The sequence below is a fragment of the Leuciscus leuciscus genome (genome assembly GCF_965113295.1).
Source record: "Leuciscus leuciscus genome assembly, chromosome: 10".
Classification (NCBI taxonomy): domain Eukaryota; kingdom Metazoa; phylum Chordata; class Actinopteri; order Cypriniformes; family Leuciscidae; genus Leuciscus; species Leuciscus leuciscus.
Window position 1 is genome coordinate 3,829,013 of NC_138734.1, and position 27,790 is coordinate 3,856,802.

General features: G+C 36.0%; 2 protein-coding genes and 1 long non-coding RNA gene across 5 annotated transcripts; 1 reads left to right on the forward strand and 2 right to left on the reverse strand.

Moving 5' to 3' along the window:
- Window positions 1-5,354: 5,354 nt before the first annotated feature.
- Window positions 5,355-6,870, reverse strand: gemin7 (gem (nuclear organelle) associated protein 7). Its single transcript, XM_082182307.1, has 2 exons — window positions 5,987-6,870; window positions 5,355-5,880 (listed from the first exon to the last, which is right to left on the reverse strand). The coding sequence occupies exons 1-2, from the start codon at window positions 6,044-6,046 to the stop codon at window positions 5,497-5,499; spliced, it is 444 nt and encodes a 147-aa protein (XP_082038433.1). The 5' UTR covers window positions 6,047-6,870; the 3' UTR covers window positions 5,355-5,496.
- Window positions 6,871-8,692: 1,822 nt separating this feature from the next.
- Window positions 8,693-10,360, reverse strand: LOC309507868. Of its 2 annotated transcripts, XR_014209263.1 has the most exons (3): window positions 9,966-10,360; window positions 9,574-9,796; window positions 8,693-9,250 (listed from the first exon to the last, which is right to left on the reverse strand). It is a non-coding gene; the product is annotated as an uncharacterized lncRNA (long non-coding RNA). The 2 variants fall into 2 exon arrangements; XR_014209264.1 differs by having other exon boundaries at window positions 9,574-10,360.
- Window positions 10,361-12,547: 2,187 nt separating this feature from the next.
- Window positions 12,548-26,395, forward strand: tirap (toll-interleukin 1 receptor (TIR) domain containing adaptor protein). Of its 2 annotated transcripts, XM_082182295.1 has the most exons (4): window positions 12,548-12,777; window positions 13,038-13,095; window positions 16,109-16,723; window positions 25,027-26,395. In XM_082182295.1, exons 2-4 carry the CDS (start codon window positions 13,065-13,067, stop codon window positions 25,083-25,085), a joined length of 705 nt encoding a protein of 234 aa, XP_082038421.1. In that variant the 5' UTR covers window positions 12,548-12,777; window positions 13,038-13,064; the 3' UTR covers window positions 25,086-26,395. The 2 variants fall into 2 exon arrangements, with proteins under 2 accessions (XP_082038421.1, XP_082038420.1); XM_082182294.1 differs by having other exon boundaries at window positions 12,549-13,095.
- The last annotated feature ends 1,395 nt before the right edge of the window (window positions 26,396-27,790 follow it).

A 27,790-nucleotide genomic window follows, 5' to 3' on the forward strand; every position in this document is an offset into this window, starting at 1 on the left:
ATAAAATGTGTGTAAAGGGCCTCAGTCTCACTCACTGTAATCATATCTGCTAGTTGTTCCACCCAGTCAAGATGATTGTGGTCATGAAAAAAGGGATGAATGTAGGAGAAAGAGAGAGAGAGGGAGGGGAGGATGAGAGCAATGTTACAGGTTAGAGGACATGGGGATGGGATGATAGGAATCCGTCGTGTTTTTTTTATTTTATTTGTTTTAATGAATGTAAAAATATGCACAGAAACTGTCAGCAAAATCTGTGCCAGAAAGAAAGAAGACATTTTTTATTTCATATTTGGCAAAGGCCCACTTGTTAATTTCCAGTTGTTATTTATTACACTCCCTCATGCCATTTAAAACCTATATTACCACAAAACATCATGAGAGTCAATGATGACAGATTTTCTTGTTGCATCAACTATGCAGAATATCCCTTTAATCATTCAAATCTGTTCTCTCTGCAAACATGCATTACTCTGAAATATATGATTGACCTTAGAAGCAACTAGACCCGTTTTCATAAAGAAAACACACACACACACACACACACACACACACACACACACACACACACACACACACACACACACACACACACACACACACACACACACAGTGTTCCTTTGTGTAGCCTGTCCACAACATTCCTTAAGTGATTCAATGTAACTACTTGAATAAATTGAGGGAGATTAATAACGTGTTTTGACAGAAAGCCCTTAAACTGCCTCTCACCAGAGAAGAATGCCGTTCAGCATCAAAATGAAAATAACTCTGGCATGGCAGGGTCCCAATTTTAGGACTTGGACCAACAACAAATGTACTGGCTTCCAACAGGAAACCACTCAATAGATATTGCTTGTCTACTTCCTGTTTTTGTCTAATTAGAGAATTATTATAGCAAATTCTTAACAGCTCTCATTGTCTGCCTGTCAGGCCTAATACTTTCAACATGAAACCCCCTAAAACCTGTTCAGTGAGGTCGCTGAACACAAATACTCATGCTTTTGCCTGGATCATTCTCCATGCAGTTCACACCAGATGTGTGTATTAGTCGTGATATATCAGTATTCTTTTGGGAAAATGATTGGATGCAAGATGTACAATGCAAAGCACAGGTGATATCGAAAAAGATGACTTGTGAATCGCACTGCATGACTTATAGTGATTGTGCAGTTCCATTATTTCAGATAGTATTAGTTTCTATTTTTAATATTTTCCATTAATTTTTAAAATGTCACAAAAAAAAAGTCGAAATAGTTGTTATTATTATTTTTATGCGCGCTTTACTTATTTTAGTACATCAAGTTAAACTAAATGAATATGAGAAATGCTATCTTGGTAACTCTTTGCCACATCTTTAGTCTGTTTCCTCAGACCGTTTCGGTTTTTGCAGACTGAAGAGATACTGGCCTTTGGAAAACGACTCCATAGCCAGTTATCATGTTCCCATCGGATAGTGCGTGGGAGAATGGTCAAGTGAGCTTCCCCATCAGAGAGAGTTTAATGTCATCTAAAGCAGCGCGGTCTCTCATTAGCACAATCTTCCTGTGTTTAATCCCAGAGGGGTGTGGGGAGAGACCCTCCACTTTGATTCAGATAAAAGCAGCTATCTCTCATCTCTTTATAATTAGGATCTGCTCTCGTGTCCAGTTCTTCCTGGCTAGACAGAGGCCGTGTGTCCCACCCAATCTCCACCTGTTTGCCCAGCCGATGTGGCACAACAAGCAGCGTGTCCGAGGAAAACTCCCCAAGGCTTTTGCTAAGAGGAGCATCACTATTGCAGTTGTTCAGATTTAGGTGTTAGTAGAGTTTAGAACAAACTTCTAATAATAATATTTAGTACGCATTGCACATTGTTTGTGCTACAGGCATGCCTTCATTGTTATTTTTTGCTACTTTTGCACACGTTTTTATGTGGAGATTTTATTGTTTTACCCTTGTGCCAGACACAGACTTATGGAAATTCATCCTAAAAAATGTATTCCATTTAAAAAAAAGATAATGTATGTATGATGTATGATCATGTATGATGATAAAACATGCATGACATAATTTTTTTTTTAATTATTGCACAAAAATTATAATTACATAACCAACTATTTCTCACAATTCTGAGAATATAATTTTTTTTTTTTTTTGTGGAATATATATATATATATGAAGAGTTCAGATGCAAAAGCCTCTAAGTGCCATCTGGAAATTTTCTTCTAGAACGATCATTTTTATAAAGTTTGTATATTTAGTTAAGTAATTTAACTTAAATGACAATTAATAGGTACTTTTCATTGCCATTTAAGTGCAATTACTGAACTTAAATATACAAGCTTGATAAAAATTATTATTCTAGAACAATATTTCAGATGGGACTTCAGATTCATTCATATATATCTACATTCAAAGCAATTTCCAGCAGAAATGAACAGTAGTACAACTAAAACACCAACAACTTTTATTAATGTTCACACAAATTATGATAACAGGGACAGATTATCAATTAATAAGCACTTACTTTTTGTGTGGTTCCATGCACAATACTATGTTATGACCTCAAAACACTATTACCATACTTTTGCCAAATACTTTTTGGCGTGTGATCACATAGCCAGCTCCATATAGCTTTTATTACGTAGTAAAATTGCTAAGTGCACTTGAGAACAAAAAACACGAGTGACGATAAAAGAGCTCAAAGACTTCTAGAAGCAAATGCATTTTTATTCTCATGTTTAGTTTTGTTAACTTTATCGGTTAGTTTAGGGTCAGGTTTAGATTACTTTCAAATGTGATTTACCATTGAGCGCCATTCGCCGGGCATTTTACTTTGAAAGTGACGTGAAACGAGCAGTAGTGTACTAGTAAGTGTTCAACTGAAACTAGTTTTAGGAGAGTTTTCAGTGTGTTTTGGACTGTTTTATGGTGCGTTGAGCGCTTTCTATTAGTGTGGTCTGGCATGTCCTTGACCTTCGTGTTTCTCGTTCTTCGGGTTTCTAGAGTCCGAGTCGGTGCATTAACTCCTGCAGAGTCACAATCACTGGAGCAGATCCAAAATTCTTTGAAAGCAAGTTAAACAAACCTCAGGCCGGCCGGGTCGAGAGTGACTCAGACCGACTCTGGCCTTCACAACACACACACACACACACACACACACCTCAGGCCGGGTGACTCAGACCGACTCTGGCCTTCACAATGGGCACATAAACATCCCAAAGAGATGGAGCCAACATCTCTGCCTGAAACTAAACATTACACACAGGCCGAGCTCAGAAGTGGAATATGCTACTATAAAATGCATTTATATTCATTCATCACTTCATATGCACTCATGACTGCAGCTGCCTGTGAATCACAGTGATGTTCAGATAATCTCAGAGGAAACGCTGGAATCTGTTCGAACACAAAAATAGATGGATCGCTAAAAATGCCAGGTGATAACAGAGCGTCACGGGATGATGGACGACGGCAGAGTTCACATCGATCATGTGATCCCGCTGAACATGTACACGCAGTCGTCGCCGCGGAGGACTGAAGGAGTGTGTGTCCGTTCCTTGAGCTGGCTGGTTTTGCAGAGATGGTTCAGAGAGGGGCCGCTGGGTCTGTGATGTATTTTTGTAAGTTATCACAGACATGTTCCAGGAAGAGAGAGAGGGCCGCAAACAGGACGAACTGGAATGTGTTTCCTGCAGGCCAACGGCGCTGGACAGGGCAGATTTCTTATACCATCTCTGACACACACACACACACACACACACACACACACACACACACACACACACACACACACACACACACACACACACACACACACACACACACACACACACACACACACACTGTGTTTTCATCATGTTTTATGGTGACTTTCAATAGCCTTAATGATTTTTTTACTGTACAAACTGTATATTCTCTCCCCTTACAGTAACCCAACCCTAAACCTGCCCATCACACTAAACTTTCTGCATTTTTACGTTTTCAAAAAACATCACTTATTATGATTTATAAGCTGTTTTCCTCACAGGGACCAAAAAATGTCCCCAAGAGGACAAGGACTTCAGATATTGCCATCTTTGTGGGGACATTTTGTCCCCAGAATGTAGGGTTTACCAGGACACACACACACACACACACAGCCGCCAAACATTAGTCATTTATTTGGGTCCTAAAAAGGTTTTTTTGAGGGCACACGAGTTTGTCTGTCGCTATTCTTCTAATGGAACGAGGAGAATCAATGACATTCAATCTTCTTAAAAGGTATGAGGTTGTTTACCAAAGCCAGTTTTTATTAGAATATCATTAGACATTGTTCAATGACTGTGCCATTGTTGTTCACGTTTTCCCTGGCAAGAGTCTGGGCCTGATGACTCATCTCTAGTGGACAGATGCACAGATCCCGGGCTGTTGTCAGAGCTCCGCATAATTTAATCAGGAAGCTTACAAGGACATGCAATGTTAATTTCATATTTCAGATCACGAACCGTAGCGGCACTAGTCGTTTTCCTCACCTGGTATCCGGCACGAGTAATCATGTTTCGGGATGCAGGTCTGCGAACGCTTACGTAAGAGGTTCATTGCTCACATTTAATCATCTTTCTTCCCTTTATTTACTTTAAATGTTTCATTGAATCAATCAAGGTACAAGTGAAGGACTAATGCAATGAAATAAAGTGCATCAAATTGATCTGCGTTTCTTTGGATTGTTTTCCACTTGCAGAAGGTACTCTCTGATTGGACTCTCTTAGCGTCTGCATGAGAGGCATTCACACAAAAGTGATTATGAGCAAAGCTTTTTCATGCCGCAAACCCCCAAATATGATGATCCGCTTGCAACGGACCCCTAAAATATAAAGACAGATATATTTTTTCATGCATCAAATCTATCCATCAATCTCTGTCTAAAAATTGAGTTCTGCTCATAGATGCCATATTTATATGGCTTCATAATAATTAGTCACATGGCATTTATGGCACAACTTTGCAGTTGTGTGACTCATTTTGGGGCAGTTTTGATTAATAACTTAAAAAAATATATATGATACCGCTTTACAATAAGGTTCATTAGATAACATTAATGTATTAACTCAATTAACTAACAATGAGCAATACATTTGTTACAGTATTTATTAATGTTAGTTAATAAAAATACAGCTGTTCATGTTAGTTCACAGTGCATTAACCTATGTTAACAAATACAACCTTTGATTTTAATAACGTATTATGTTGAATAAATATGAACTAAGATGAATAAATGCTGAAGTATTGTTCATTCTTACTACTAAGGTAGTTAACTAATGAATCTTATTGTAAAGTGTAACCAAAAATATTAAGGAATCTTTGATTTAAAAAAATATATAATAATCATAATACAATTCTGAACATTGCAAACGTTTATTACGAACAACAGCATGAAAAACAAGTAAGCGACGAGAAGGTTCTTTGAACCCATTAAACTTTTGTCATCATCACACCATCTCCACACGTCCACCGCCCTCTAGTGGCTCAGCTCGACTCTCACAGCTCAAACGAGCATGAAACCACATCCTGGCACCTCAGGAGAGCTTCCTTCTGGACGCCGAGAGGAGTCTCCAGACCAGACACCTGGAAGTTCAGGACGTCTATATCCGAGGCCCCGAACCTCGCGCGCACGCGCACTTTCTCGTGCATGTTGAACTCGACTTGTTTGTCAGTCATCAATAAGAGAGTCCGCAGAAATCTCTCGCGCAGATCTGAGCGCAGTCGCTGCTCCTCTTCATCAACAGCTCCCGATGAGGATGAGGAGGAGAGTGTTGTGGGACACAGAGCGAGGAAGCGCGGGGAGTTCGGGTCGAAACCTCGGCTGTTCGGGTCCGGGCCGCGGGGAAGCCGGAGGACACTGACGGGGGTCTTCATACTGATCTGTTTAAATAACACACACATCACGAACTTGCACGTGCTGATTGTGACTTTACTTTAAAGATATAAAGTGGCATCCGTTGCAGCAACTCAACTGCTGTTTACGTACCTCATTCAGTATGAGCGCTGCATCTGCATATCCGGGTTGTGTTTTCAAAATAAAAGTCATCACGCAGGGCAAAAAGAAGTCACTAGACAAGGCGTTATGAAATCAAAACGGACAATTGGTATTATTTTTTTGTGTGGAATATTGCAGTATTTATTATGAAGGTTTTATGCATGCACAATAATAACAACAAATAATTGCAAGACTGGATGTGTAATAGGTGATAGTCTCATTAACCATTTGATGTATGCTGATGATTTAGTTATTATGTCTCCTTATAGTGCAGGATTACAACAGCTGCTTCGAGTATGTTCAAGTTATGGTGTGCAGCATGATATTACATTTAATGTTAAAAAGAGTGTGATCATGATTGTTAAAACCAAAGAGGACCTTAAGCAAAATTTTCCTTCTTTTTATATAGATGACCAAGTTTTAAATGTGGTAAATAAAGTAAAATACTTGGGTCACATCATTAGAAATGATTTAAATGATGACGATGATGTGCAGCGCCAGTGCTGTAAGTTGTATGGGCAAGCTAATATGCTGGCTCGTAAATTTGATATGTGTACAGATGATGTTAAAATAGCTCTATTTAGGGCATACTGTACTTCTCTTTATACAGCCCACTTGTGGTGCATGCTAAAGCTAAAATGAAAAAGCTCCAGGTGGCATTTAATGATGCGCTAAGAATTTTGCTTAAACTCCCAAGGTGGACAAGTGCAAGCCAAATGTTTGTATCTAATAATGTACCTACTTTGCATGCTGTCTTAAGGAAGTGTATGTATAATTTAATATGTCGGTTGAGTGATTCAAAACATAGTATCATAAGGGTCTTAAATGATATTATATTAAGTGATACAAGGTATTTTTCCAGTTTCTGGAAGCATTGGAATGGAAGCTTGTATGTTTTTTTAAATTTTGCCTGTTGTTTGTCAAAATTGTTTGTATGTATTTTTCTTTTTCCTTCTTTATATGGACCAATGAGTCTGAAATAAAGAATAATAATAATAATAAAAACAACATTGTTTTTTCATATTTTTTTAAACAATTATTTTATTGAGTAATGAGTTTGATACAAAAATAAAATATCTTACAATAAGAATATACGCTCCACCCCAGCAAACTTTACAAAGTTGCAGAATTGTAAGACAATGCAGAGGAGAAAAGAAAAAGGAGGTTTTTTTAACAATAATAATTCAAATAAAATACAATTTATATTATAAATTATAGGCATACCACAAAAAAAATTAAAATAAAAATCCTTACATATGTGTCTACAAATAAATCAATAATTAAACAAATAAATCAATAAAGTTTAACTTCAAAAGAAGGAACGAATGATTGACGTGTCAAAAGCAACACTCTGCCTCCTTCGACCATCAAATCAAAATGGACATTTCTTTTTTTAAATGAAATATTGAGGTATTTATTTTAAATGATTTATCTGTGCACATCATCATTATTATAATTTTTTTAATTCATGTTCCTTGTAATCTTGAATCAGAAAATCTTCAGCATCTCTTCTCTGATGATGAGGGCGGGGCAACCTGTCACTCACATGAAATCCACCAATAGCAAACCACAACCATCCAATCAATTCCCCACAGACAAAATCAAGCCCCGCCCTACATTTTTATTTATTTATTTTTTTTAGAAGTGTTTCACTCGAATATACGTCACAATTGGGGCTTTCGCACCGGAGGAACCTTTTCATAGTTCCTAGAACTGTTGGTGAAAGTACCCCAATGTTGCCATGTTCGCACCGCAGGAACTAGGAACGATTTTAGTTCTAGTAATTATTTTGGAGGAACTAATTTACTCCTACTTCAGAGTAGGGTCTAAACCAGCACTATAGGAACTATCCGTGACGTTAGTGTTCGCTGATTGGCCGAACGCACGCGAAACACCAGCACCCGCCATTAAAAAAAAAAGGCTGTGTACACACACAGATTACAGTAGCCTATATATTTACTCCACAAACTAACTCTACGAACATGGAAAACGGTGATAGATCCAACACAACTTTTGAGGGGACCAAGAGAAACATGATTACTGCTTAGCGACACTGGACATCAACCACACGGCAAACGGTAATAACGTTTCATACGAGCACTGTTTGTTTGCTTAGGCTCTGGCAGGCGTTCCTACTGGCGGTGCGAATGCAACCAGAAAATATTCTGTTAGACATTTCAAGGGGTTTTTACAGTAAGTTACTGTAATTAAGATTTACAGTACTATTACCATATTTCAGTTTTACAGTAACTACATGGTACTGTAATTGTGTAATACAGTGCATTGCTGTAAAAACCAAGCTAATCATTACACTACTGTAATTCTTTTTATTTGTACTAAATATAAATTAGATTTCATAATTTTGATATATAATTATTTTTTATTTTTTATCCTACATAAGTACTACTGACATACAAATAAATTATACCAAATTATTACAAAATACCTTTTTTATTTATTTAAAACATTTCATATAGCCTATCACAAAATAAACAGTCTGGAAATGCTGGAAATGATGGGTTACATTTTTACACATTAATGGGTGAGTTTAGGGACAACGTTTTTTGTGTTAATTTGAACTCATTCATTGTGTTAATGACTTTAACACAGTAAATATGTCAGAAAGGTTAGCACTAAGATGTGTAAACGTGTTAAATTAACACACTGTGTGCTGTCCCTTCACTGCACACTTTGTTAAAAAAACAAATAAAATCCTAAACAAAACGTTAGCATTTGACAAAATGAATGTAGAGTCATTGGTTGTTTAGCTTATACAATTATTATAATGAAATATCAACCATTACATTCATAAAACTGCAGAATATAAATACATTTTTAAGCAGTCAAACAGGAAATGTCAAACAAAACACATTTAACAATACGCGACACACAACCCCACCTTAAAAATAATTACACTTATTTCCAAAAATGTGTTGGATTCATGTACACTGGTGGCCAAAAGAAGTATTTAATTGTCTTAATGTTTTTGAAAGAATGATGCTCAAGAAACATTTCTTATTATTATCAATGTCTGACTGTCTACTCCTCCATCTTTTCTACAACATAGGAGTAAAAGTCATCATCAACATAATCTATAAAAAGCCAACACAATCCACCTTTGCGAATAAATGAACTTCTCCAAATATTGGTTCCTGTTCAGAACTTGACTGACAACATCAGAGTGTTCCCTGGTCTGTGTGCGTGTCCACAAACACTAATGTACTCAGTCCTTCAGAGGAGATCCCGGTTCCAACACTATATAAGAGAGAGAGAGAGAGAGAGAGAGAGAGAGAGAGAGAGAGAGAGAGAGAGAGAGAGAGAAAGAGAGAGAGAGAGAGAAAGAGAGAGAGAGATAAAGAGAGAGATAAAGAGAGAGCGAAAGAGAGAGAGAGAGGTGGGGGAGAAAAATCCATATTAGTGTCAAATTATTTTTAACCTCTTTTTTTTTTTTTTACATTTTTATTATTATTTTTACTATAACTTAAGAATATATGTTTAAACAGCTTTTTGTCAATAGCATATTCAAACATTTCAGATGAACTAAATTAAATTATGCCAGATTAAATTTGAATACTTACATAGCCTAAATTCTGTCCAAATATGCTGCGATCCATAGAGAGAAAGATGATGATTTCGCTCATGTCAGCTTGTCTGCAGTGAAGGAGTTCCTGTTTGAGACAAACACACAGTAAGACACATGCAAGAAATCACCGTGTGATGATCGTTCTCCTTCCTCCACATGTGCGCTGATGTTAGGACCTTCCTGGTCAGCTGGGACTGCAATGGTAGAGAGTCTTCTGCCTAATAAAATATCAAAATAGTGCAAAACATATAAACTTCAGTTGTTTAGAATGCTAGATTTGGTATGAATTAATTGGTGATAGTTTTACTAAAGTGCTTACCTGGATACATTTAATCTGGTGAGACATAGAAATGGTCCATCTTGTAAATATATATATATATTTTTTACCTTGCTTGCTGGCCTCTCTCTCTCTCTCTCCCTCTCCCTCTCTCTCTCTCCCTCTCTCTCTCTCTCTCTCTCTCTCTCTCTCTCTCTCTCTCGGTGAAGTGAATTCCGTCTCTACTCCGGGTCAGACACGAACGGCGAGGTCCACAAAAGACAGTCAGAACCACCCATATTACACTGGATGCTCCGGCGCGACACGACACATCCCAGACAGTGTATAGTGATGCACCGTTATATTCCTGACGTACGGTACTCCGAGTCCAAGCGCTCGCGCTATTTCTGACAAGGGACAAACAAGTTTGCATTTTGCATTAATGGTCCGGTCGCTTCAATGTGTCCAGACAGCCTCTGACTGTTATAGAGTTGTAGACACGCGGTGTAAGGCAAACATTAGGAAATAAAAAGCACGATGGAATGGTGCCAGAGAGGCCGTTTCGTCAAATACAGTAGGCTACAAAATACAGTAAGTCTCTGTATGTGGTGTTTGACGTCACAGAAAATTCCCATGATGCAATGGGAATCACAGTTACTGTATTTACTGTAAAGAGAAATAGCAATATAATACTGGGTGATGTAAAGTAAATAACTGTAGAAATTACAGAAAAGTAGGGGAACCATCCTGGTGGTTAGTTCCTAGAACTATCCGGTGGGAAAGCCCCTAATATAGGGGGAAAAAGAATACACCAACCTCCATTTCATGCACACTTATTATGCACATTAATATACAGTATCTCACGAAAGTGAGTACAACCTTACATTTCAGCAAACATTTCAGCATATCTTTGCCATGAGGTGCCATGTTGAACATCCAGTGGTCAGTATGAGAGAATTGTACTCAAAGCACACATTTGAACTGCTCTAATTCAAGATACACACATTTGTATGGTCCTGTCAAGCAGACAAAAACATGAAAAATGATGAATAGGACGTGTGGCTTTCATGGTTAAACGACGGACAGCGATTATCACTTAGGGTGTACTCACTTTTGTTGCCAGCTATTTTATGGACAGTAAATATATACTGTTATACAAGCAGGACATTGACTAGGCCTACTCTAAAATATATCCAAGTTGCATTTCTATAGTAGGGGAGCGCGGGACACAACCTAACGCGGGGCTAGTTGTAACGCGCTTGTTTTAAATACTTCCGCACATGCTTGGATGATGAAACTTTGTGTATTTACTAGTTGCCATATCAACACTATATAGAGAAAAAATTGCACCAAAATATATATATTTTTTTGGAAGATATCCATAGACATTTATTAAACCATAGCAAAAGTAAATTTCTTACTTAAGTTAATTTTTCATCTCTATTTTTTGTGTTTATTTAAAATAAGACAAATCTGATATAATTTTAATCTCCAAGATGTTATTTAACAGTTGAGATAGTTCTTTAATGCTTCGCTAACTAGCAGAAGACACTAGCCGGGTTTAAATCCCAGTTGTGCAGGCGGGGGCATGTTGTCACACTGCGTTACAATGTGCCCCTATTAGAAATATGCTATTATATTCTATAGCCTACTTGTATTAATTTTATTGGGAAAACGTGAGAAAAAGGTGAATAAAGACTGAGAGTCAATGTTCAGAAATGACTAATTATTTATTTGTTTTGAACTATATGTTGTATAGCTGTGTTTCCATGTGTTCGTAGTCAAAACTCAAAAATTTGTTTATATTTAATTATTAAAAATTGCCATTATTTTATATGAAAAAGTTTTTTAATTGTATTTTATTTAGAAACTATTTTATTCTAGACATGTGGGAAATTAATGTGGGGAAAAATAAATACTCTGAACCATAAGTAGATTTACACAAAAAGCGTTACTTTGTGCCCCGCTCTCCCCTATTGTCCCTTGAGAAGATATATATATATATATTTTTTTTTTTTTTTTTTACTGTATATATACAGTATACACGTTGCTTGTTATGATCACGATTCGGTAACATTCATAATTTAGGGATTGGCTACATTTCAAGTTGGAATCTGAGTTTGATTGAGGCTTTGTTAAGTCAGTCTCGTCCAACTTTCTTTTCTAGTAAAAAAAAAAAAAAAAATCACTTATTGTAGTCAAATAACTTTCTGTGAACATTGTTCAATATTATTATACTTTTAAAAATTCTAATTCAGGATTCTTTTTGTGCAAATATAGAAAAAAATACAAAGAGTTGAAGTCTTACGGAAGACTGAGCAACCATCTGTTTTCTATTTTTATTATATTTCCATATTTCAGTTTCAATTGTCTTTCCTTGTTTCTTGAATATTGAGTGAATAATTAATAATAAAAGTTAATTACAAATTATAATAATTATTAAATATGCAAAAAACAGGCTATCTACCATGGAACTTTTTGGTATTTATTTGTTAATGATGTAACATTAGTCCTATTTAGTCTAGTCCTATTTATAGATATGAATGCATGTTGAATGCAAGTGCATATTAATGTAGTAACTGGGGCGTGAAAAAGCTTCCTATTTGACTCATTTCTGGACTCCACACTTTGAATTATTGACCCACCCATTTCTCATAACTGGGGGAATCCCAAAACACAGAGTGTGAAAGGAAACTGTTTCTCCTTTAGTTTCAGTATTCTGTAATCCATCTAAACCAATGCACTGGCTGGACTGTCAATAGTAAATCCAAATTAAAACCCTTTTCTTTCTGCACTTCCTCTTTTTGTACACTATCTTCCTTTTTGTTTTTGTTTTTGTCATGTGCATTATGACGCATCACTTCCGATGGAGTGAACTTCCTCAAAAATCTTCTGCACCAGAGCCTCGGACGACCTGATCTCTCTCTTCATCCTAAAACAACCGTAAGTGCGGATCTGCTCACTGTCTGTTCGCCTGTTAGTTATGCTTTGAATATGATATAATGGCAATATTTAACTTGCACTTCATAACAGTCACAAATGTACAACTATTCAGGCTTAAAAAAGTGAAAGTGATCCAGGAAAAAATGTGGAACTGATTTGAACATTACGCAGAGGACACTGTGCATGTATTAAAGACGTGTGTATGGTATGAGGTGCAGTAGCCTACTGTACAATACTGTTTGCATATGCGCCTGTTGTAGTTTATATCCTTGAAAGGATGGAGAAGAATGGAGGAAAACCGAGCCAGCAGCATTATGGGTAAGTCTCAGTTTCGTGTTGGATTGTCTTGTCTGTCATAAAGTCAGAAGTTAATCATTATGTACGGCAAAATAAAGAGTTTAGATAGCAGGACCACAAGAAGATACTGACATTACGACCGCAAAAGAGTCAAAGAATCCATGAATCAAAGGCATGTTGGAATGGACTCTTGGTGCTAAATTTACATAAAACTATTTTGATCTGTAAGACACAGATGTCGCTCAGGATATTGCACAGCAAAACAGTGCATATAGACACATGATAGACTTTTAACATTAACACTGTGTCCTATGGGACATATTTTAACACCAATATAGCAATATAAGCATTACTGTAAAGCTTTAGATAATGCACCGCAGGTCAAAAGTCCTGTTGGGATGAAATAGACATTTCAGATTGTAAAATTCATGGTGCTTTTGTCCGGAGCTCCTAAAGGGACCTTTGCGAACGTTTTTCGTGTGCACGCGAATGTCTACTTTTTGTTTTTGCAAAGGTCCCTTTAGGGTCTCTCAGCTACTTTAACTTTATTTACAGCATCAGTCAAGAAGTTTGGAAACATTTTAATGTTTTTGAAAGAAGTCTCTTATGCTCATCAAGTCTTCATCATGTTCAGTCTTCAGCGTCACATGATCCTTCAGAAATCATTCTGATACGCTGATTTGATCCTGTTGAAAAATCAGTTGTGCTGCTTAATATATTTTTGGAACCTGTGAGACTCTTTTCATGATTCATTGATGAATAAAATGTTAAAAAGAACAGCATTTATTCAAAAGAGAAATCTTTTCTGCTATCATTTTTTTCTCTCATTTTAACACATCCTTGCTGAATAAAAGTATTACTTTCTTTCTTTCAAAAAAAACAAAAAACTTTTGAACGGTATTGTGACAAAAATATTCATATTTTAAATAAATGCTGTTATTTTTAAAAAAACTTAATCAATAAAAATAAAAATAAAATATATAATGACAACAATATAATGCAAAATATAATAAAATATATACAAAATATATAATGCCACAAAACAAAGTATAAAAACAAAATGTATGCCACAAAGAAAACACAAAATGCCACAACAACTGCTATGAATTAAAAGCCAGTCTAAATAAATAAGTCTTAAGCTTAGCCTTAAAGAGGCCCAGGTCAGTGATTAGCAGGTACAGTAGCTTGTTCCAGAGGCTTGGCCCGGTCACCCCAGAGTCTGTACCTTGTCCTTGGGACTATACCAGCAAAAGTTGGTTTGTTGATCTAAGAGCCCTGTTTGAGTGACACAAAGTTAACATCTCAGTTATGTACGGTTGTGCGAGGCCATTGAGAGCTTTAAAAACAAACAATAAAACATTTTGATTTATATTAATCAAAGAATCCTGAAAAAAGTATCACAGGTTATAAAAAAAAATACGCAGCACAACTGTTTCCAACATTGATAATAAATATCATATTAGAATGATTTCTGAAGGATCGTGTGACACTGAAGACTGGAGTAATGATGCTGAAAAATCACCTTTGCATCACAGAAATAAATTAAATTTTAAAGATATTCAAATAGAAAACCCTTATTTTAAATTGCAATAATATTTCACAATATTACTTTTTTTTTCTTTCTGTATTTGTGGTCAAATAAATGCAGACTTCTTTCAAAAACATTACAAATAGTGAAGTTTCCAAACTTTTGACCGGTACTTGACAAAAGAGTTGTTATATATACAGTACAGGCCAAAAGTTTGGACACATGACTATTTTTAATGTTTTTGAAAGAAGTTTCTGTTCATCAAGCTTGCATTTATTTGATCAAAAATACAGATTTTTTTTTTTTTAATATTGTGATATATTATTACAATTTAAAATAATTGGTTTTCAATTTATTATACTTTAAATGATCATTTATTTCTGTGATGCAAAGCTGAATTTTCAGGATCATTACTCCAGTCTATCACATGATCCTTTAGAAATCATGATGATTTATTATCAAAGTTGGAAACAGTTCTGCTGCTTAATATTTTTTCATAACCTGTGATACTTTTTTAGGATACTTTGATGAATAAAAAAAGAAAAAAAGAAAAAAAAAGAAGCAAATGTTTTAAAAATAGAAATCTTTTGTAACAACAATATACACTACTGGTCAGTCATTTGGGTCTTTTTATTTTATTTTTATAAATCAATAATTTTATTCAGCAAGGATGTGTTAAATTGATAAAAAGTGATATTTGTTTATTTTGAATAAATGCAGTTCTTTTTAACCTTTTATTCATCAAATATATTAGGCAGCAGAACTGTGTCCAACACTCATAATAAATCAGAATATTAGAATGATTTCTAAAGGATCATGTGATAGACTGGATGTCACATGTGACACTGAAGACTGGAGTAATGATCCTGAAAATCCAGCTTTGCATCACAGAAATAAATGATAATTTAAAGTATAATAAATTGAAAACCAATTGTAATAATATATCACAATATTAAAAAAAAAAAATCTGTATTTTTGATCAAATAAATGCAGGCTTGATGAGCAGAAGAAACTTCTTTCAAAAACATAAAAAATAGTAATGTGTCCAAACTTTTGGCCTGTACTGTATACACAGACCCTTTCCAAAAAATTAGAATATCATGGAAAAGTTTATTTATTTCCATAATTCCATTCAAAACGTTAAACTTTATAGATTCAGGGCCCACAACTTAAACAATTTCAAGTATTTAGTTGTTTATTTGTACAGAATTTGGGCTTCCAGCTCATAAAACCCACGAAAACAGGATTTCAAACAATTAGAATATTACATGAAATCACACAGTAATTACACAGTGATACCGTGGTCATTGAACCAGGTTCTGGTTATTTTGGCAGTGTGGGCAGGTGCAAATCCTGCTGGAAAATGAAGGAAGTATGAATATTAAATTTTTTTGTATATAAAAAGGATTATTTTATAATTATTTAAAATACAGAGAAACCAGGTAATGTTAAACACATCCGTGCTTCTGTGTATTACATAGAGGTTGATAATTCATTTCTTTGCAGGCTGGTTTCGTCAGCGTTTTGGAAAACAAAGGAATGAGTCGGACCAAAGCAAAGCAAGCACATGTTCTCAGAAGTGCTCGTCTGGATCCTCCAACACCACATCCATCTCCTCTTCCTCCTCTTCCTCCTCTTCCTCCTCTAAACCTGCAACAACAGAGAAACTGTCCGCCTCAGAGAAGCCTCTTCCCTCTGTGCTCTTCTCATCCTCGCGCTCATCTCGCAGATATGACGTGTGTCTGTGTCACACTGAGAAGGACATGGATCTAGCTCAGAGTTTGGCCTGTTTCCTTGAAGATCCCTGCAAAGGCCTGCACTGTTTCCTGCAGGACCGGGACTGTCCTCTAGGTGGCGCTGTGTCCTCTGAGATCCTGCAGGCCGTGCGGGACAGCCACTGCTGGGTGCTTCTGCTCACCCCACACTTTCTGAAGGATGAGTGGTGCTTATATCAGATGCACCAGGTCCTGTCTGAGGGACCCATGTCCCAGAGGATCATCCCTGCCGTTATAAACATGCCCAGATCCCAGATCCCGCTGGAACTGCGCTTTCTCTACACTGTGGATCTGAATGCGAACACAGAGTTTGGCTACTCTCAAGTGTACCAGACCGTGCTTCATTGTGAGTAGAATATTTTGTAGGTCTATACAAATGAATCGGCGACTTTATTTAATGGTTGCAGGTTCAAAAATATGTAGGCCTATACAGTTAAGATTTATGTAGACCTACTTGAATTGCATATAAGATCACAAGTTCAGATAAATAAGCAGGTGTCATCCCATTCAAAACCTTAAAAACAGAGTAAAATATTAACAGTTATCTTTAGAAGATAACAAGACACATCAGCCATAAACAATGAACTATAAATGACAAGACATGTTGGTTTCACACATATAAAGCAAGAGGTAACATGAGCAGGATAAAGAATAGAAGAAGACACCAAAACTAGTTCAGATATGCTGACCCCTTTAAAAAGTGTGCATAATTGGTTCACATCTTAAAAGCTCTATACAAGTATTTATACACTGTATTTTGATGGTCCCTTTTGGAAATTCTTAACAGTTTTAACATAATGATGCATATGTGTCAGTCATACTGCAATAGTACTAATGAACTGAATGCATTTTAAATACAATAACCAAACGTATCATCAAAAAACCCAGTTTGTGAGCTGGGAACCTTCAACAGATTCTGATTTGATGACCTTAAACATCTAGCCGATATGTTAACCGTCACAAGATCAGATAAATGAGAAGGTGTCATCCCATTTAAAACCTTAAAAACAGAGTAAAATATTAACAGTTATCTTTAGAAGATAACAAGACACATCAGCCATAAAAAATGAACTATAAATGACAAGACATGTTGGTTTCACACATATAAAGAAAAAGGAATCATGAGCAAGATACAAAATAGAAGAAGACACCAAAACTAATTCAGATATGTACATAATGGTGCATATTTGTCAGTCATACTGCAATAATACATTTTAAATACAATAACCAAATTTATCAATAATAAACCCAGTTTGTTCACAATCAAACTGGTAGCCATATTTTAACTTTTTAATGGAATAAATGCAAGTTTTCACAATGAACTGTCACACTTCTGGTTTATTATAGTCACACTGCACTCAAGGAAGTGCTGATACAAAGTGAAAACGCAGCAGAATCAAAATGCATGAACACACTCCACTACATAAAGACAATACAGCACAAATAACTAACTCAAACTGAGGGCTTTTATACACAAACTAAGGAGCTAATTAACAGGGAACACCTGAACTGAGGAACCTCATCAAATCAGTGGCTATGGAGACAAACGTGTGAAACGAGGATCACTGAACTAAGAGAACAAACTGAGAGATAAACAACAACATTCAGACATGAACTGGACAGAAAACTGATCAAAAACACTCTAAACATGAACAAATAACACTTTACAATACGGGTGCACTAATCTGCATTAATGTGAGGCATATTAACTAGTCATAAATGAAATAGATAAGATGTCTGCACTAAAAAAAAAAAAAACAAAGTCATGGCATACTACTAACTATTTGCATCTATTAATAATATTTTTTTTAAATGTATTATTCAAATCAGCATAAATCATGTCAGGATTTGAGTTTATTGGTAACACTTTACAATACGGGTGCACTAATCTGCATTAATTCATGCTTAACTAATGCACAGATAATCATGTGTTAATGTATGACTCATGAAGAACTAAACCATTAATTAGTGATTACTGCATCAGTAACTATTCTAAATGATTAATAGATTAAGTAATAAATGAATTGTTATTAATTAAATGTGTCAATGTATTAATTTCTTAATAACTTATTTTATTAACTAAAAGTGTAAATGAACGTTAATTACCACAGTTGGTCAAAGCAATGTACTTCAACTTCCAGTTGTCTGCTTTAATTAATCATTATTTGCAAATGTCTCATTATGTTATGACTTTACTTGTTGAGGCACATGACTATTAACTAATTGTTAAGTAATATGCCATTTGTGGGTTTTGACAAGTTTGCACATGCAGTGAATGTAATGTCGGTGAATGTGTGTGAAGGATGGGGTAAGTTGGGCCGCACACAAATATCAGCACACAGACTCTGAACTCCTGACGCTGTTACACTGTGTTTACACTGGACGAGACCAGCTCTACACTGGACATGACAGACCATCACAAGTCCATTAGTCCTTCGTAACAGAACTAGCACAAGAGCTCGGGTACGTCAGAGATAGAGTGTGGCATCGGTTGTCGTGTAGTGTCGCGCCACATCCAGTGTAGTATCACTGACTATAATGGACGTTCTGTTGTCTTTGTCCAGTCTAGACACAGTGTTATGAAACAGCAGCGCTCGACCGCATGTTCTCAGTGTACCTCGACCTCAAGCTGAACATGACATACTCCTGTGCCGTGAACAACAAGGTTCATCGAACTCAGTGACATCTTGGTTGTACATGGTTGGAAATTGAAATCCATGGCTTAGTGTGGATGTCAAAACCAAACTGGCATATTACTTAACAATTAGTTAATAGTCATGTGCCTCAACAAGTAAAGTCATAACATAATGAGACATTTGCAAATCATTAGTTAATGATTAATTAAAGCAGACAACTGGAAGTTGAAGTACATTGCTTTGACCAACTGTGGTAATTAACGCATTCATTTACACTTTTTGTTAATAAAATAAGTTATTAAGGAATTAATACATTATGACACATTTAATCAATAACAATTTACTTATTCTATTAATCATTTAGAATCTTTATTAGTTACTGATGCAGTAATCACTAATTAATGGTTTAGTTCTTCATGAGTCATACATTAACACATCATTATCTAATGCAGATTAGCGCACCCGTATTGTAAAGTGTTACCAATAAACTCAAATCCTGACATGATTTATGCTGATTTGAATAATACATTTAAAAAAATATTATTAATAGATGCAAATAGTTAGTAGTATGCCATGATTTTTTTTTATTTTTTTTTATGAGTGCAGACATCTTATCTATTTCATTTATGACTAGTTAATATGCCTCACATTAAGTTTATTAGTTTGTGATTGTTAAAACTGGGGCTGTCAGAAAGCGTATACTCTCTTGAGTAGGTACTTTACGACCGCTATAAAAATGTATGTTATAAATAGTATGCTATGAATGTGTGTAATTTAAATGTAAATTGGATGTACTACTTCCAACATGCTGTCATTATCACATGACCTCCATTCATAAATCCAGAAGTAGTAGCCGGTCATCCGAGTACTTTTCACCTATGAGCTCTGTGAATTCAGACAAACTTCTTTTGTCATTCTGTATACTTTTTATCGCCTATAGTCGTGTTAGTTTAGGACCCAAGGACCAGATGTTTGAAAGAAGACCCGGAGTCAGAATTATAATACATTGAATAGAAAAGTAGGCCGCTCTGTTACCGTTGTAAAGACCACTCATCGGCCCAATGACGGGGTCCAACGGCCTGGGCGAAGGGATAATGCGTGTATGTCTTTTCAGCGCTCCAGTGAAGTTCACTTCATTTATTGGAATTTAATTTCAATATTACTTTAGCTCTGCGCTTAATCCGACTCCAATTTCAAATGATAATCAAAGTTAGATCGTGTTTCTGATTAGAAAATAGTCATAAATATCGATTATGAATTAATTTAGATCTTTGATTATTCTGAGTATCCCATACTTTCAATTATTCATTCATTAAGGGCCGCACAGAGTCACACGCCCCGGGTTTACGTGGATCTCACGGACACAGCCTCGCCAGTCTGATCTTGGTCAGTGGATGTAAGGTTTGCTAATACCTCTTAAGTCGGTTGCCGACTGTTCACTCATACAGAAAAAGTGTAGTTTATTTAGCCGAACAACTTGCCAAGTCAGTGATAGACAGAAATCAAAAGGTCTTCAGATGACGTGCTACTGTTCATATGCGCCTTTAGTTGGACCTATCCTGGACACAGAGCTCAGCCTCCTCATAATCTACTAAAATAATGAGTTCAGAAAACTTCAGAATAAATCAAGATGTAACATTTATTTGTCAGGTAAAAGTGTGTCATGCCAATTACACAAGTGATTAAAACAAAGCCAATTCAGAAATAATAAATACATGACATTATTTACTCAAAGATGACTCTTAAAGTAAGCCAATGCATTCCTGACAGAGACACAGTGGTGTGTGAGTGGCACTGTATGGGGGTCGTTCCTGGTTACACTGGTCCTGTGCTCCATCTTTGCTATCTTCTGTCTAGGGTGCATTTTATGGCTTTATTGCAGGGTGAGTTTTGTCTTAGCAGGAAAATCAGATCTTACCGTTACAAAGATACCAGCAGTTATACCCCCCCCCCCCCCCACACACACACATACACATACGTCATTACTTCAGGTTGAATGATTCTGATTGGCTAAGAAATAGATAAACAGTGTAAATGTATCACACATACACAGATAGACTGAAGCATATCCTCATCGATTATACGGCTGACACTCAGACCCTGAAGTTAGGCACGTCGTGACCTTCCAGGTCGCAGATTTGGGTCGCTGGGCGTCAGCCTGTCCCGAACAACAACTCAGTCAATCTCCAATAATGCCAGTGGTTCCTGCCTGTAACCAAGAAGACTAACACACACACCGACACACAGCTTTTCCAAGGTTGTATTTGGCCAGGCTCCAACTATAAACAGGAGAGTCGTCTCAAAACATCAAGATAATGCGTTCTTTCTCTGAAGGACAGCTACACTTTAGTCTAACTGGAAAGTAGAGCTTTAACAAAGAGATGGTCCCTTAAACTTATAGACTTCATTGACCCCTGTGACCATAGTGCCCTAGAAAAACAGATGTGTGTATTGACACATGTTGAAGACCTTTCTCAAACAAAACATCTTTTCATATTTCATTTCTGGAAGCCGGGCTACATGAGCAACTGCATTCATATCAAATACAGACATTAGAGAATACATGAGAAGAACATTTCAGTAATCACACTGAAAATCTCACAAACTTATAGAAGTCATTCAACTCATGTGATACATTTCGTCTACATCGAACGCACATGGCACCCTTTAGCGTCAATATGAGACGCAGATAGAAATGGGCCAGAAGGCGCCTCCTAGCGGTCTAACCCTATCCCTACACTACACCTAAACCTACCCATAACCGAACAAAGCTCTGTGCGTCTCATATTGACGCTAAAGGGTGCCATGTGCGTTCGATGTAGACGAAATGTCAAAAGCGTCAGTATTATGACGCCCAAGGATGAGAATGCGTTGGATATTTAGAAAGGAAAAATAATGATTAACACCTTGATTATAATCACTCATTACACAGTGAAGCAGAAGTGCGACTTCAGATGCAGCCCGTATTAATATTTTATTGAGTGTGGGTGATCCATCACCATTGCACTCTTGTTTAAGGCATTTAAAGGCATAGTTCACCTAAAAATTAAATGTTGTCATCATTCACTCTATCACACGTTATTTGAAACCTTTATGCCATTATTCCACTGAACAATAAATAAATCTCTTAATAAATCAAATGTCCTGGCCACGCTTTTGCATAGAATGAAAGTGAACTGTGACGCTCAGGTGAGTTGAGGTTGTAGTGATCCTGAACACACTTATTGGTTTGCAAAACAGTCCAAACTTAATCAAAAGCTCTAGGCAAAGTGAGAATACATAATTAAATAACAATGGCCGTGTACCAGTAGCACAAATCAACCTCACAGAAGAACAGTTACATCAAACTAGACAAAACACTAGAAACAAGAAGATAAAAAGACACATCAGCCACAAACAATAAACCATATGACAAGACAGTATAATGAAGCAAGAGGAAACATGAGAAAGATACAACATAGAAGAAGACACCAAAACTAATCGATATGTTGATATGTTGAAGATACTTCACATCTTAAAAGCTCTATAAAAAAAAAAAAAGTTACACTTTATTTTAAGGTGTCATTGTTACAGTGTAATTATATATTTAAATACTGAGTAATATTAATATTAACTACATGTAATTACTATAGGGTTAGGGTAGGATTAGGGTTTGGTTGAGGGTTAATTCAAAAACAGTAGAAGAGATAAAAGAAAAAGAGAAAAAAAGAGACTGCAACCGGGCTCATGCGAAAACAAGGACAGTATCGGAAGGGCATTAAATGTCACACAATGCTGATGTTGTTTACATTAACAATTTGAGAACAAAGTATAATTTGCACGGTTTGACGTGATATGATAAGGCAAAATCTAATTTTGTTAGATTTAATCGGCGCGATTTACTGCAATACTTTTTTCCCCTTTAGTTAGTCAGAACAGAAGTGGATGTTACTTGTTTAGACGACATTTTCCGGTGAAAATTCGTATGTTGTTCATATTTCCAAAAAGTAGAATCTGTGATTGCGAATGACAGTATCCATAATTCCAGTGCATTGACAGCCGCACATTCCCCTCAAAACATTGGATTCATCCGCGCTGTGCCGAGCCGAGGCACAACCCACGTAAAGTTAATAATTCCGCGAATAACTGCAATTGCAGATTTCGAACAGAGATGGCGACAAAGAGGACAAACTGCGGACTGCAGCTTTAAGTGGGTCAAAGTAAAAATCACTCTTAAGTTCAACTAATTGCATTTAATATAAATTTAAACTATACATTTTCAAGTGTCTGAAAACATAGCATTCAGTTCACAGTTGAGTACTGTATATTCTTTTAAAGTATATTATTTCTGCAATAAGTACTCTTTTAAAAGTATGCTAAAGTGCACTTCTTTCCACAAGGGGACAGACAACACGTTACTGCAGCTCATTGGTTCTTCCTATCACAACCCATAACTGTCATGATATCAAACCACAATGTGTCTTAATATTCTGGAAGACGATTGGCAGATACAGTGTTCCAGTCATAATATATACACCGTATATTAACAGATATGATGCAATCCTGGGGTGCATTTCCCGAACAGCGCCGTAACTCGCTGCTTAACTACTATAGTACGATGCATCGTTGAAGAAATCAACTATCGAGTCACGACTGTTTCCCGAAACTGTATTGTCGCAAATTGGTCGTTCAACCATGTTGGTTTATGATGTCACGCACGTGGTAGAGTAATAACTTCTTTTAATGAATCTGTTTGAGATCGAATTAACGCTTGATGTTTTGCTATAAATTACAGACATGACATCTGAGGACTATTTCTCATTTTTCTTTATTTTCTTATTTAGCTATATTTCCAGATTCAACCATAGGCTCGATCTTACGCACTAGAGCTCGTTCACACATGCACACTCTTCAAAAACGACACTTTAAATCTCTTGACAGACTAAAAGACGTAAATGACATTTGTATGAATTCTAAATAAAAGACACATGTTGTACTGAATGTCAGCTTGCTTATTTTGCTCTAGAAACTCTGCAGTACTGTGAAACACAAAATGAATTATTTTGCAGAATATCCACCCTGCTCTCTTCCAGGAGTGTGTACTTTTTGATAATTTATTTTCCTGTTTGGAATGGAATAACGAGAAATGAAAACCAGCTCGTTTATTCGTTTTTTTTTTTGTTTAGTTTAAAAAACGAAAAATGAGATTTTGGCTCGATTTTTCATTTTTCGTTTGTGGTTTACAAATCGGTTTATGGGTTCGATATTTCATTTGCACACGTGGGCGGCGCTGAAACGCCCCTTTCATCTGATTGGTCAAAACGCTCTGCCTTCAGTAAGCTATGAGCTTTTCTTTCTGTCAAGCAGAATAAGAGTCAGTACGAGTGCGGCACGGACAAATGCACTTTAATAAAATAATGTCTGAAACCACCACTCACTGTTAACTACACACAATATTTGAAGCAGAAATATGTTGTTGGTCGATTCGTGCTGCTGCGACTTGCAAGCGACCCCATTAATATGAGCCACAGTATAAGACAGATTATTTTAGCATGATGTATTTCCCATTGATAAATATCGTGCAAATAGTTCCGTCTCTTTGGATAAAAGGGAAGTGGAAATGAAAATCAATAATAGGCTGAACTGTACCATGATAATATGTCCGTAACATTAGATGACCTACCCATAACTGTTGCATTAGAGTTAGGGGATCACACAGTTTGTACAGTATAAAAATCTAAATCTAAAATCTAATGTGCCACAAATTAGTTTTTTTTTTGCACAATTTGTGTTCCTCCTGATTCTGTTCTCTTATAAGAAAGTGAAAGTGTTTTGAGAAAGTGTTTTGCTGTGCCAAAAAAGTTCTCCCATCAGAGATAAAGCATACTTTCTTTGAACCAGACAGGAATGTGTATATTTATATCTTTCCCACACTGATTTTGGGAGATAATTATGTTTTGTCTCGTCTGGAAACAGAATATAGATTCTCAACAACATGTTTTTTTTTTTTTTTTTTTTTTTTTTTTTTTTACAGATTTGAAGGACATGTGTGAGAAGGAAAAGTCCAGCAACGAGTCTCAGTCCCACAGCTGAGAAGATACTATCAGCATCCATTGTATTGACCGCAATGACATTATTCTTCACTTCCGAGAAGTGACACGCAAACAAGCCAAGTTGTACCATATATCCTCCTGTTATTTTCCATATCATGGTGTTACCCAAGACTTTCATGAAAACATTTATATTGTGTTAAAATATCTTGTGAAATGAGCCCTAGATGGCAATAGAAAGTCACAATCCATGAGCTCAAGCATGATGAGACATATGTTTCCCTTTCTGTTTTTAGGTCAAAGTCAGATTAGAGAAAGTGCTTATGTAATATACCCAACCAAAAATTATTTTAAAATGATTCTCTCATTCAAATACACCCACCCACACATACATGCATATGCACAGAAGAAAATGACAACAGCTCCAGATATAAATGACATGACTGAAATTTACTGCGATGAAGAATCTCATCAGTATTAAGTATCAGTATTATTATATGCAGATATTATTTTAGCCATCTCGTCATCTGTGGTTGAAGCTGTGCCTTGAGGAAGATGTTTCACTGGCATTTCAATGCTTTCATAAAGGTTTTAAGCCACAGTTGGATATGTAAACCAACAGGACACCTCAAAGAACTGCACAGCTATGATTAAATGTTCTTGGCAAATAACATGTCACATGTCGTAATCCTCATCGGCAAACATGGCTTCAAGCGTTCAACACAGTTTCAGCAAAGCCCGTATTAAATTGGTCGTAAAATCCACAAACAACTGTTTGGATGATTGTGCAATACTACTTTACTGTGGGTTCACAGATGAAATCAGAGTGTAAGTGTAAGTATGTGGATAATAACAAAGCCTTGCGTCAGAGGAACTGAGAGAAATACCACTTACTTAGAAAGAGCTGTTTTTTTTGGAGGATTATATAAGATTATGTTGTATTTAAAATTAAGCCCACTCTGATACAATGCTCATTTTGTTTCTTGTGTGTGTGTGTGTGTGTGTGTGTGTAGTGTTGTAACATGTGATCAGTTGCAACACTGTCAGTTTGAGGAGTCAGTAGCCATGTCATCAATATCATACACTCTCGCATCCCCCTTTGAGCTCACAGAAGAAGTGGCATGTTACTGTGAGCATTGTGCATTTATGGCCAAAAAACAGATTTTCAGGAAGAAAAGTAATTTTTGATAAAAGAAATGACTTGAAAACCATGCAAAAAGTAGCTGTCTCTCTAGTTTAATTTGATGCTTTACATTCATGCATAACTTCAAACCCACATGCTAATACAGTAATGACTGTAAGCGATGGTGATAGATAATAAAGATAGTTGCACATTGAGGGAGTTGAGGGAAATATGACTCATCGTTGTTAATGCGCATGTCTTATCGGATAAAAACATTATCTGCCTCAATTGAGCTCATACACTTTTTTTATTTGTTGCGGACTAATGTGGCTATGTATTAACATTTGAGAGATCCTGCACAAACAACCATCAATGCTCAAACAAACGGTGTTACTTTCATCCCCGGTCTCTTTATATATATATATATATATATATATATATATATATATATATATATATATATATATATATATATATATATATATATATATATAAACGATCATTTTAAGACCTTTGCTGGTGACAGTTCACCTCTTTATCTTTCTTTATCTTCATCTTTTATAGAAATCAGGAGTTTCAGTCCATCCATAATGGTTGGTGAAAGAGATATAGAGAGAGAGATGGATCAATTCGTGGACTTTTCTCTTTGGGTCTTTTAGCAAGGCAGGAGACAGAGATGAGAATAATACATGTTGATTAACAGTTTCTGCAAGCCAGGATGATGTGATATTACCAGAAGCCGTCCTGCTGAAGTGAAACCACACTGAAGACGACTGATTATTATAGTGGTGTCCAACAAAAGCATGGAAAGAAATGTCTCCGGATAATAAAGTGCAGTTGGTTTTCCCAGCTATTGACGTAATGACTTGCACAATACTGTTGCCAAACCACCCTAGATATTATCTCCTTTATTTTGTCTTTTGCTTTTTCATCTCAATTAAATGATTAACTAAAGAAATCAATATTTTCCTAAACACCCACTTCTGTTCAGGTTTGAAGGTTTGAAGGCTGATAGAGTAGTTCATATATTCAACACGGTAAGTCCTCTCTCATCGCATTTGTTTATTTGTGTCAGTAATGGAAATGTGAACATTCCTTTAGTGATGTACAGTATAATGATAATATTTTGTTTATTTTCTAAACTTTTTTTTTAGGGTAATTTATCTTATTTTAATGATGTTTACAGATAGGTTTTTTGGACTAAAACAACTTTTCCACAGCCCTCTTCAACTCTCTTATTGTCATATAAAAACAAACATACAGTTTTTAATATTAATCTTTGGCCTTTAACAATGAAAACATAACTGCTTCTGGAACTTTGTTTAGCTCATTTTACTTGTGTGTCCAAATTATACGATATCAAATTGATTAGTTGCAACATAACGAAGGAAGACTTGAGCTATTAATAAAAACAATTATATTAAACAGTGAACTTGGTTTAACGTGTGAGAATATGTGGTGGAAAAATTCAAATTGCCCTGCCATTATTTGCAGAATAATTTCCCCTTTTTTTTGTAGAGTGTATACACTTTGCAGTAGATTATGTTAGTTGTGGTTTTACCAGCAGGAACTAACAATATGTTCTATCTATCTATCGGTTCATTGAACACATAGACTTTTTGTGA

What these genes read in the sequence shown, in the direction of transcription:
- tirap (XM_082182295.1), top strand. Translation starts at nt 13,065, where the DNA reads ATGGAGGAAAACCGAGCCAGCAGCATTATGG. An exon ending in CCGAGCCAGCAGCATTATGG is followed by an intron (nt 13,096 to 16,108) that starts GTAAGTCTCAGT and finishes ATTTCTTTGCAG; the next exon opens with GCTGGTTTCGTCAGCGTTTT. An exon ending in GTACCAGACCGTGCTTCATT is followed by an intron (nt 16,724 to 25,026) that starts GTGAGTAGAATA and finishes TTTTTTTTACAG; the next exon opens with ATTTGAAGGACATGTGTGAG.
- gemin7 (XM_082182307.1), bottom strand. Translation starts at nt 6,046, where the DNA reads ATGACTTTTATTTTGAAAACACAACCCGGATATGCAGATGCAGCGCTC. An exon ending in CAGCGCTCATACTGAATGAG is followed by an intron (nt 5,881 to 5,986) that starts GTACGTAAACAG and finishes TTATTTAAACAG; the next exon opens with ATCAGTATGAAGACCCCCGT.